General features: G+C 51.0%; 1 protein-coding gene across 2 annotated transcripts in view; it reads left to right on the forward strand.

The window, feature by feature from the left end:
* The window catches only part of FOXK2 (forkhead box K2), an 85647-nt gene extending 78829 nt beyond the window's left edge, over positions 1 to 6818 (forward strand). The window contains exon 9 of one of the 2 annotated variants that reach the window (XM_033181714.1): positions 3555 to 6818. In XM_033181714.1, coding sequence (XP_033037605.1) covers positions 3555 to 3751 — 197 coding nt within the window. In that variant the 3' untranslated portion in view covers positions 3752 to 6818. The remainder of the gene's footprint in view (positions 1 to 3554) is intronic. The other variant, XM_033181715.1, reaches the window with a different exon arrangement.
* The last annotated feature ends 5247 nt before the right edge of the window (positions 6819 to 12065 follow it).

The raw sequence follows: 12065 nt of genomic DNA on the forward strand, positions 1-12065 counted from the left end.
CTGTCTTCAGGGCCGGGCATGTTAGCACAGTCCTGCTGCTGGGTTACAGGGGTTCACGTGGGGTCCCCATGTGGTAGGGTACCTCGCGACAGAGGCTCTGTGAGGGCAAGGCTGGCTGGATGAGAGTATTTAAGTGTCACCATTTCTTTTTTCTTTTCTTTTTTTTTGAGATGGAGTTTTGCTCTTGTTGCCCAGGCTGGAGTGTAGTGGCGCGATCTCGGCTCACTGCAACCTCCGCCTCCCGGGTTCAAGTGATCCTCCCGCCTCAGCCTCCCGAGTAGCTGAGATTACAGGCGCACACCGCCACGCCTGGGTAATTTTGTATTTTTAGTAGAGACGGAGTTTCACCATGTTGGCCAGGCTGGTCTCAAACTCCTGACCTCAGGTGATCCGCCCACCTTGGCCTCCCCAAAGTGCTGGGATTACAGGCGTGAGCCACCGCGCCCGGCCTCCCAGTTTCTTTTCACTCCAGGCCTCTCACTGCTGTGCTCTTAATTGAGATACAATAATTGTGCACGTATGCGGGGCGTGGCGACGTTGGGAAGCGTCCAGCTCCTGGTAATCAGCACAGCCATCATCTCGTTTACTGTTTCTCAGTGTTGGGACCTTTGGTATCCTGGCTGTTTGAAACTGTAGTGTTGACTCTCATCGCCTCGCAGTGCTGCAGACCACTAAACTTAGTCCTCCTGTCTGGCTGTCATTTCTAGTTTTATGTCTTGTTAAAAATTATTTATTTTTTGTAGAGATGGGGTCTTGCTGTGTTGTCCAGGGTGGTCTCAACCTCCTGGCCTCGAGGGATCCACCTGCCTTGGCCTCCCTTGGGATTGCAGGCGTGGGCCACCGTATGCGGCCTACACCACTTAGATTCTCTGGGTCATCCAGTCACCCTGAGTCCTGGTGAGGGTGAGGCTTTTCTGTGGGGTGACTCAGTTGTGTCGTGCTGCTGTAACAGAATACCCAAGATGGAGTAATTTATCATGGGCAGAAATAGATTGGCTTGCAGTTTTGGAGGCTGGCACGGGCCTTCTTCCTGTACGCTCACGTGGTGGTACGCTCTTCCTGTACGCTCACCCTTTTACAGTGAACTCACTTCTGGAATCGTGAACCTGTCCCTTGGTGACAGCATTAAGCTATTAGTGAGGAGAAAGCCTTTATGGTCAGGTCACCTTCTGCAGATGCCACCTGTTAATTAGGCTGCATGGGCAAGTGAGTTTCAGCACGCGTTTCAATAGACAAATGCCCACACCACAGCAGTGACCTCGTCTCTTTCAGGGTATTGGTGCTTGTCAGACACTGGCCGTGACTTGCATCTGGGTGCGTGTGTGCCTCTCTGTGGGGGCCACCCTGCCGTCAGGCGCCAGGAAACCATCATCAGGGAATGTGGGGGTCTCCCTGAGAGGCTGCCCAGTCAGCACAGCTCCTCTGGGTCACATGGGTGGGCTCAGCAGCCTCCCGTGCCTCCCCCAGGCCTGGAGCCTCCCCTGCCCTCTCGTTGGGCTCCAAGCTCTTCCTCAGCCCAGCCTCCTGGTTTGCGGCCGCCACGCTTTCTGGAAGCTGAGCAGCTGTTTTTTTTTTTTTTTTTTGCGAGAGTTTGTCGCCCAGGCTGGAGTGCAATGGCACGATCTCGGTTCACTGCAACCTCTGCCTCCCAGGTTCAAGCGATTCTCCTGCCTTAGGCTTCTGAGTAGTTGGGACTATAGGCCCGGCTAATGTTGTTTTTTTGTTTTTTTTTTTTTTGAGACGGAGTCTCGCTGTCCCCAGGCTGGAGTGTAGTGGCGCGATCTCCGCTCACTGCAAGCTCCGCCTCCCGGGTTTACGCCATTCTCCTGCCTTTAGCTGGGACTACAGGCGCCCACAACCTCGCCCGGCTAGATTTTTGTATTTTTTAGTAGAGACAGGGTTTCACTGTGTTAGCCAGAATGGTCTCGATCTCCTGACCTTGTGATCCGCCCGCCTCGGCCTCCCAAAGTGCTGGGATTACAGGTGTGAGCCACCGCACCTGGCCTCTTGTTCATCTTTTATGTGTAAATTTGTCCTCTGCTATTTCTGTTGCTCAGGGGTGGAAAGGAGAAGGGAACCCAATAAAGTCACACATCACACTGTTGACAGGAGTTCGGCTTCCAGACAACGCACCTCTGTGACCTCAAGGCCATGTCCTGAATTCCAAAATGGGGCTCTGACCGCCGAGACCCGATGCCACTGGGTCCCTGTTTGCTGCTTGACTCTCTTTGGAGCCCAGTGTTGACTCCCGCTCTTTGTGGCGGCCCCGGCTACCTGGCCATGCATGTTCCCCACCCCCATGAGGAGCTGACCGTGCATCTGGCTGAGCTCACATCCGCTCTGCTGGGGAAGAGCTGAGGGCGGAGGTGGGTCCCTGACCAGCCAGCATCCCTGCAGTAGGAGGCGGGTGTTGCCCACGCCAGTGCCTGTGGTCTGAGGCAGCTGGCCCTTGATGGACAGGTGGGCGAGTTCCCCTCCCACACCTCTGGGCACCAGGGCAGAGCGCACCGTGTGTGCTGCGTGTGTGGTTGGGTTCAGGTACTGCCCGGTAGGCGTGTCTGCTCCGAGTCTCCCGGCACAGCCTGAAGGGGCTGCTGTGCGGCTGCGTTGGGGCCCCCTGGGGGGGTGTTCGTGCTCCCACCCTGGGTGCTCCGAGTGGGTCTGAGGTTAGAGAAGTGCAGTGAACGGTGTGTGCGCAGCCTGGGGCTGGGGCCTGCTTCCCAGAGCATCTCGGGGCCCCCTGAGACGCGCCCTCCGCGGAGGTGATGGCGCCTTCCAGAAATGCTGCCGCCCACAAGGAGGGGGACTGGCCTGTGCCGGAAGCTGGAGGTGGTGGGGTCCCGTTGGCACTTGGGGGATGAGAGTGCCCCAGAGAAACAGCCAAGGGGGCGGCGTGGAGACATGGAGAGTCTGTGGGATCTGCCCACTCTGCTGTGGGCTTGCCAAGTTCAGCATCTGTGCATCTGACCCAGGAAAAGAGTCGGTGTGGGGGGGTCGGTGTTGGGGAGTCAGTGCTGGATTTTCAAGAGTCCAGAGACCGTCCAGGGCAGTGTTCCCCTCACTATGGGACAGGTGCTGCCCTCTTCAGTGTGGAAATGGTCCAGGGCTTCTCTCCTATGGCACAGGTGCAGCCCTGCTCCTTTCTGTGTGGAAATGGTCCAGGAGCATCTCATGTGGGTGGTGGGCGAGGGCAGGGCCTCTGCATGAGGGAGAGCAGCGGCAGCCACTCCTTCGCAGAGCCAGCGGGGCTGTCTGCCCCAACCATTACTGGACTCAGCCTTTCTCCCCCAGCAGTGGTATCAAAATAGCCTGTTTATTCAGGATATAACAAAGATGATGCCAGCCGTTAATAAAAATGTCCGCTAATCAGGCAGTTAACCTGATGCAGTTTTTTGGGGTCCCAAGGGCCTAGCCCAGGCTCCTGTGCCCTTGGCCACCGTGGGCCAGTCCCTGGGGGCTTGTGGGAGCCTCAGCGGACCTGGGAGTGCCAGGACCCTTAGAGGGCAAGGGTTCCTCTGAGACCATGGGGTTCTGACTCCTTCGTGTCATTTCAGCAGCAGCGAGTCCTTTGCACATGTTGGCAACACACGCATCCGCCTCGGCCTCCCTGCCCACAAAGCGGCACAGCGGTGACCAGCCGGAGCAGCCAGAGCTGAAGCGGATCAAGACAGAAGACGGCGAGAGCATTGTCATTGCCCTGAGTGTGGACGCGCCCCCGGCAGCCGTAAGGGAAAAGGGTGTCCAGAACTAGCGACTGGGAGAGCTTTTCTTTAACAATATCAACTTTGTGGTGCCAAAAGGAGACGTGGCCTCCCGCCAGCACTCGGGGGTGCAGGGCCCTGTGGTTGGACTTCACCTCCCAGCACTGAAAACACAAAACCCAGGTGGCCTTAACACTCCTTAATTTAAAGACAGAAGTCACACTTGAGCAAAATCCACACACAACAAAACCTGATTTGGGAGAGTCTCCGCTGAGTACCTGCTGGGCTGCCTGTGGGCTCCGCTCTTACCTACAAGTGAAACTGTCCTCCCGCGAGGACCGGGCAGCACTGTGTGAGGACGGCATAGTCAGCACCTGCCGTGAGTGGCTCTCCCAGGACTGGGCCCTCAGGATCCACCAGGCAGCGGAGATGTGTGGAATTACGAGTATTTTGAGGTGTCCTTTCTTTACAAAATAATGGGGTCTTGGGCATTTCACATCACTCCATTTATCCTCAGACTTTTGGAATCACACAGGCCCTTTCCGTGGATTTCATTTGGGGAAAAGAAACAACGTAGTTTTGTTTTTGTTTTCAGCCTATGGAATGATTTCCTTTTGTCTGTCTTGTTAAAGTTCAGATGAAGCTACTTTGGCATCTGCACATTTCCGTGTTACAGCAGCTGCCTGATGAATTTTATCCACCTCCATTTCAGCGTGTGGCTCGCATGGACAGGTGGACGGACACTGTGGCCACATGGAACCCTGAGAACCCAGGGACGAGCTGGTGCCAGGAGGGAACTGCCGGGACTCACCGAGCTGCACTTAACTGTTCTCTTTCTGGCAACTTTTTGTTGTTTGTTTCTTTGTGTTGACTTTGTCCCTGGCAAAATTTTCCACTCTAAGTAAAATAAGTCTCCTAAGTATTGTGTATGTTTAAAATGACAGAACCATTTCTACTTAATTTGGAAAAAAAGATTCAGTCTTTTATCCTAGGCCCTTTTGAAACTCAGATCCCAGGTCTCTCCGTGGTATGTTTGTATTTGGGGTGTCACCCCCGGCTCTGGGCGCCCTCTGACCCGCCGTGTACTCCCCACCTTCGGTGAGCGGCCGCCATGGTGAAGTGGGGTCCGAGCCACGTCCTGCAGGGGACGTCCGGGGCATTTCCTGTTTTGTGGTAGGAAACCTCCCTGACCTTTCAGAACTGAACCCAATCTACAGAAAATGAGAGGAGAGGAGAGGGGGGTGAGGGAATGAGTGGGAGGTGCCTGCACCTCCTCGCCCGGCTCCTCAGGAAGAAACCGCTCGCCTTTCCCGAGTGTGCTGGCCGAGGGCCGTGGCCTCAGCCTGATGCTGAGCTTTTTAATGTCATCATCGTAACATTATTTATTTAAATGTAGTTATTTTGGTATTTAATTTTTTTTTTTTAGAGAGGAAAACTGTATTTTCGTGGTGGGATGAAATTGGGATGAAATGGCTCAGAATGGTATCTTTAGGCAATTTTAAAGCATTTATTATTTACATAAAGACCAAATATGGTAAATCTGTTCCGTGAATTGTGTCGGCCCTCAGCGTGGGGCTGTAGCAGCGTCACTGTGGTGACAAACATTGAAAGGTATGAAATCACTGCACACTAGCTGGATTATAACTCAGCCATGTAAGAAATAAAAGCGAAACCGTCATGTGACTGAGACCGTGTGTGTGACCGCAGCAAATCGCAGCGTGTGGACGGATCAGAGCCCCTCGGTGCAGCTGTCTGCACCTTCCAAGCACTTTACAGATACCTTGGAATGTATATTTTTGTCTTACTCAGAAGGTTTGCAGTTTGTAAGATAATTAGGATTCTGCTGTGTCCTGTGTGTGGAGTCAGGTCCCTCCACAGAGGGCTCCAGCTCGCTCTGTAGCTCACAGCTGAGGGGGTTCTCTGACAGGAGACCAGCTCTCGAGCGCTGAGTCAAGGAACAGCTAGGTCACCGGGGAGCTTGGCGTGGACATCAAGCAAATGCATCGTATGTCCCCTTGGAGACGTTTTTATGCAGCTGTGTGTGTTACTATCCAGAAGGAGTCGGGGGTGGACTTTCCCACGTGAGCTCAGTCCATAAACGGTTACTTCTGATCCTGGAACGTGGACTTTACACGTCAGGTCTGGATCTGTTTCTTTTGGGATCACAGGTAAGGAAAATGCCCAACTGTCAAATGGTAAAGAATGGAGGAGGGTTTTTGTTTTGCTGTAGGCACCGTTCTGCATCTTGAGCCTAGACTGAAGCGTGCCTGTCACAGATGGGAAGATGCTCCTGCCTCCTCCTCACTGCCACGTTCGCTTCGCTTTTTCATTGGTACGTAGGAATTTAAGAATATCGAGGCGAGAGCAATAGCAAAACCATAGATGAACAGACTGCCACAGCCCTGGTTTTCTTGCCAGTCTTTAAGGCACCGTTTCTAAATCTGGAACTTAGCTCTGAAGCTCCAGGAACTCGAGCACGGCAAGGGTTACTGAGCTGCTGTGGCACCTTCGGGAGAGGTCCGGTGTCATCCCCAGCTGCGTTGCTGTGAACTCCCAACTCTCCACTGTGTTCCTCAGTGTCTTATTTTCAGGAAGTCTCTTTGACCTTTGCCCAACTTCTGAGCTCCTCAGGGACTAGAAACTTAATTTCAGTAGCTTTGCCCTGAACCAAACAAGAAAACAAAAGCGAACTCCCGCATGACTCACGTCACGTGGTGCCCTCGGAGTGTGTGCGGCAGGTCCTCGGGTTGCTCCTCTCGCTTCAGTAGAGTGCGCTGTGGACGGCTGATCTCCTTCAGTCGTCTGCCCACTTCCGTCAGTGTCCTCCTAGAATAACAGTAGTTGGTCGTCATGGCCCTTCAGTCAGTCCGCCCACTTCCCGTCACTGTCCTCTGCTAGAATCACAGTAGCTGGCCATCATGGCCAGAAGGGGGGTGCGGGCAGTGTCAGGACTTGAGGTTTCTGTGCTGTGTGACACAAGGAGATAAGTGACAATCTTAGTCCTAACTTCCACTATTCTAGAAAGTATAGTGGTGATTTATGTGCAAAGATTTGAAATTTTAAAAGAGTACCAAGTTCCTGAAATTCAATAAAATATTTTTATTAATTTTAATGGAATGCAGAGTATCATTTTCATTTTGCTAGACTTTTCTTTTTAACTTCATGCTCTCTTCTGAGCACACCGGAGGCCTAGCACATTGGAAGAACTCACCAGGGAGCTGCACTGAAGACCAGCAGTGTAGGCCCCACCAGCGGGACAGCGTGTTGAGTGTGCAGACAGAAAAGGCGCCGTGTTACGGGCAGTGGTAACAGGGTCTTGATGATTTATCTATGATGTCAGAGTTTTAAAGTTACCTGGAGATCGTGGCTGTCACGGTTTCTTCTGCAGACTTTCTCTCCAACCTGAGGATGAAGATCACTGCAGAGTACCTTGAGGTACATCTTCTCAGGAAGTGAAAAAGCAGCTAGTGGCCGGGCGCGGTGTCTCACGCCTGTAATCCCAGCACTTTGGGAGGCTGTGACGGGCGGATCACAAGTTCAGGAGATCAAGACCATCCTGGCTAACACGGTGAAACCCCGTCTCTACTAAAAAACACACAAAAAACGTGGTGGCGGGTGCCTGTAGTCCCAGCTACTCAGGAGGCTGAGGCAGGAGAATGGCATGAACCCGGGAGGCGGAGCTTGCAGTGAGCCGAGATCGCACCACTGCACTCCAGCCTGGGCGACAGAGTGAGACTCCGTCTCAAAGAAAAAAAGAGAGAAACCAGCTCTTCTGAAGACGTACTTGGTATTCAAGTTCCCACACGGGAACACTTCTGTCTTTCAGCCCCTGAAAATCTGGTGTGGATTGCTAATGTCTGGAATTGTGACGATGACATCAGCACTCACCAGGGTAGCAGAGGGAAGAAATCCTGCTGAAAATGACACAGAGGCCTTTGGGAGCTAAATGATGTTCACGGACAGAGAGTTCATAATGGAATGTTTTGTTCCTTACACTGATCCCCTAATTTAAAACAGTTCATATTGGCATAAAACAACTGTTTATCACACCCTGCGAGACTCTCTTCCAGCAGGGTGAAGCAGTCATTTGTGATCTGTTTCTGCCAGGCCTGTGTCTGCAGTGCACCTGGGCTGTGTTCATGGGTGCTGGGAAGTTGGCACTGTTTGTTGCCCCCTTTCTGAGCCATGTCCACAGCAACACAAAATTAGAATTCAGAGTGGGTCTTGGGTGACCTCTGATGACTAAACTGGCCACAGAGGTCCCAGTGGGCTCCTCCACCCTGTCTCTCCTAGGGGTTGTGACTGGACCCAACAGAGCAACTATGTCAGTCCTACAGCAAGTCATCCGTATATAACCCAGAACAACAGGCAGACCAGAGCCAGAACAAGAACCGGTGTGATGGGTTTTTCCTGGGTTTTCCCCTCCCGTTGCTGGGCCTAGTCCACTGCTGAGCCTAGTCTGGGGTGGTCCATCAGAACCACACACGAGGCATGAACATTAAAATCTCCAGGAGAAGCCCCCTTCCCTCTCCTGGGCAGAGAAACTCCTGCAAGCTGCAGCCCTGCAGACACGACTCCCACAGAACCCGTCACTCCGACGAGAGGAATTGGAAAACGGCTCCTCTAGTCCAAAGAGCGTGAGGGAAATCCCTGCTCCACTTTGGCCCCAGGCTGGACCTAGTCATAGGAATGGGATCAGCACAGAGCGGCTAAAACCTGGGCTTTTAAATCAAAGGATACAGCAAAGGAATTAGAGACCCCCCTAAAGCTCCAAAGGAACGGCACTGACCTGGGGAAAACAGCAAAGGCTGCGTGAGCTCAGCTCCTGTGGAGACTGGTCCCTGGTGAACAGCACAACAGAGACTTGGAAAACGAGCCTGACACCAGAGCCACAGCTCCAGGAGGCAGAGGCTGGCACATGCAGTCGGAACATCACTGGGGCTGGCACATGCAGTCGGAACATCACTGGGGCTGGCACATGCAGTCGGAACATCACTGGGGCTGGCACATGCAGTCGGAACATCACTGGGGCTGGCACATGCAGTCGGAACATCACTGGGGCTGGCACATGCAGTCGGAACATCACTGGGGCTGGCACATGCAGTCGGAACATCACTGGGGCTGGCACATGCAGTTGGAACATCACTGGGGCTGGCACATGCAGTCGGAACATCACTGGGTGACGTGCCTGTTGAGACAAAACTCAACATCCTGCAGCGGGTGTTCACGGACGTGGACTCTCTAGGTATCCAAATGTCTAGAATACAAAATTACTAAACGTAAAAAGCCAGAAAAATCCAACCCTAAAGTGAAAAGACCGAATGCCAACTCTCACATGACCCAAATGTTGGAAATATGAGATAAAGCACAGTGATTATAACCATGCTCTGTGAAAAAAGGGCAGATGCTCCTGAAAGGAATCGAAGAAATGAAAAAATTCAGTGAATGAACAGAAAACATTCGGAAACAAAAATGAACTGGGGCTTGTAGGACAAGATCGAGGGTCGAGTGTGTACGTCACCAGATTCCTATAGAACGGCGAAACAACGTATACAAACATTTTTAAATAAATATTTTAGTCCGGGTGCGGTGGCTCATGCCTGTAATCCCAGCACTCTGGGAGGCCAAAGCAGGTGGATCACTTGAGGTCAGGAGTTCAAGACCAGCCTGGCCAACATGGTGAAACCTCGTCTCTGCTAAAAATACAAAATTAGCCGGGCGTGGTGGCAGGCACCTGTATTCCCAGCTACTCGGGAGGCTGAGGCAGGAGAATCGCTTGAGCCCGGGAGGCAGAGGTTGCAGTGAGCCAACATCGTGCCACCACACTCCAGCCTGGGAGATAGTGAGACTCTGTCTAAATAAAGATTCACAAAGCTCAGTGAATTCCAGTAAGATAATCTCAAGGAAAACTATGTTGAGGCAATAAACTAAACAGATTTTTTTTACCCTGGAAAGCAGCCAAAGAAAGTTGACTTACACAGGTTGAGTATTCCTAATCTGAAAATTCAGTAATCTAAAATCCAAAACTTTGAGTGTTGACATGATGCTCAAAGGAAATATTCATTGGAGCATTTTGGACTTAACGTTTTTGAATTAGGGATGCTGGGCGGGGCAGGGTGGCTCATCCCAACACTTTGAGAGGCCAAGGCGGGAGGATCACATGAGCCCAGGAGTTGGAGACCAGCCTAGGCAACTTGGCAAAATCCTGTCTCCACTAAAAATAAACCAGGCGTGGTGGTGTGCACCTGTAGTCCCAGCTACTCAGGAGGCCCAGGCGGGAGGATCACCTGAACCCAGGAGGTTGAAACTGGACTAAACCGTGATTGCACCACCACAGTCCAGCTTGGGTTATGGGAGTGAGACCTTGTCTCAAAAAAAACAGGGATGCTGAATTGGAAAGTACATTGCAAATACTCCAAAATAAACATTTTAAAAATTGCATTCTGAGGCTAGGCATGGTGGCTCACACCTGTAGTAATCCCAGCACTTTGGGAGGCCAAGGTGGGCAGATCACAAGGTCAGGAGATTGAGACCAACCTGGCTAACATGGTGAAACCCCGTCTCTACTGAAAATACAAAAAATTAGCTGGGTGAGGTGGCGGGCACCTGTAGTCCCAGCTACTCGGGAGGCTGAGGCAGGAGAATAGCGTGAACCCAGGAGGCAGAGCTTGCAGTGAGCCGAGATCGCGCCACTGCACTCTGGCCTGGGCACAAAGCGAGGCTCTGTCTCAAAAAAAAAAAAAAAATTGAATTCTGAAAAACTTCTGGTTCTAAGCTTTTCAGATAAGGGATACTCTGCTTGTATACACAAAGGGTAACAATTCAGATTAACTACATTTTTCTTTTTTTTTTGAGATAGAGTCTCGCTCTTGTCGCCCAGGCTGCAGTGCAGTGGCGTGATCTCGGCTCACTGCAACCTCTGCCTCCTGAGTTCAAGTGATTCTCCTGCCTCAGCCTCCCAAGTAGCTGCGATTACAGGCACTTGCCACCATGCCCACCTAATTTTTGTATTTTTAGTAGAGACAGGGTTTTGCCATGTTGGTCAGGCTGGTCTTGAACTCTGATCTCAGGTGATCCACCCACCTCGGCCTCCCAAAGTGCTGGGATTATAGGCAGGAGCCACCATGCCCAGCCGACTAGAACACTTTTTAAGGGCTAAAGGGAAATTTTCAATCCAGAGTACTGTATCCACAAAAAATAGGAATACAGGAAAAATAAAGATATTCTTGGATGAAGGAAAACTAAGAATTATTTAGCAGTAGAACAGCTCAAAAAGATGCTTAAGGAAGGTCTTCAGGCTAAAACAGGAAACCTGTAACTTCAGGAATGAAAAAAACAAAAATATATCTGAGTGAATATTAGTTCTTTAGAATATGTATGACTTTCACAGCACAAACTTTAAACTGCTCCTTCAGAATGTTTGGTGTATGTAAATATAGAAAAAGTTATGAAAGAGGAAACACAAAGTTTGTAAGTTTTACCACTTCAAACAAAATATAGCCCTTACTCTGAAGTAGACTGTGAAAGTTAGTTTTTCTGTTATCACCCAGTGCAATCACGAATACTGCCTGTCAAGATCAAGTTTAAAAGTCAGTTGGTTAAATTTAAAATGGAAGGTTGAAAAGAATATTAAATAATACAACAGGCAGCAGAAAAAAGGGAACCAACGTGGAGGCAAGAGAGAAGAAATAAAGCGGAAAATAACACGGTGGCCAGCATGGTGAAATCCCGTCTCTACTAAAAATACAAAAAGCAGCCAGGCGTGGTGGCGGGTGCCTCTAATCCCAGCTACTCAGGAGGCAGAGGTTGCAGTGAGCTGAGATCGAGCTACTGCACTCCAGCCTGGGCGGCAGCGAGATACTGTATCAAAAAAAGGAAAGGTCTAAAATCAGTTATCTAAGTTTCCACCTTAAACTAAAGAAGAACAAAGTAAATCTAAAGCAAGTAGGTTACAAAATTGAAAAAGGAAATCAAAATTGAGGGGAAAAAATAAAATCTTATTTTTATTTGTAGAGACGGGTCTTGCTATGTGGCCCAGGATGACCTCGACCTCCTGGACTTAAGCTCTTCTCCCGCCTTGGCCTCCCAAAGGGCTGGGATTACAGGCATGAGCCACCACGCTTGGCCAGTTCTAATTTTGTTTAAAAAAATAGAAAACAGGGCCGGGTGCGGTGGCTCAAGCCTGTAATCCCAGCACTTTGGGACGCCGAGACGGGCGGATCACAAGGTCAGGAGATCGAGACCATCCTGGCTAACACGGTGAAACCCCGTCTCTACTAAAAAATACAAAAAACTAGCCGGGCGAGGTGGCGGGCGCCTGTAGTCCCAGATACTCGGGAGGCTGAGGCAGGAGAATGGTGTGAA

Source organism: Trachypithecus francoisi, unplaced genomic scaffold, assembly GCF_009764315.1.
Source record: "Trachypithecus francoisi isolate TF-2019V2 unplaced genomic scaffold, Tfra_2.0 Lachesis_group20, whole genome shotgun sequence".
In the NCBI taxonomy this organism is placed as follows: domain Eukaryota; kingdom Metazoa; phylum Chordata; class Mammalia; order Primates; family Cercopithecidae; genus Trachypithecus; species Trachypithecus francoisi.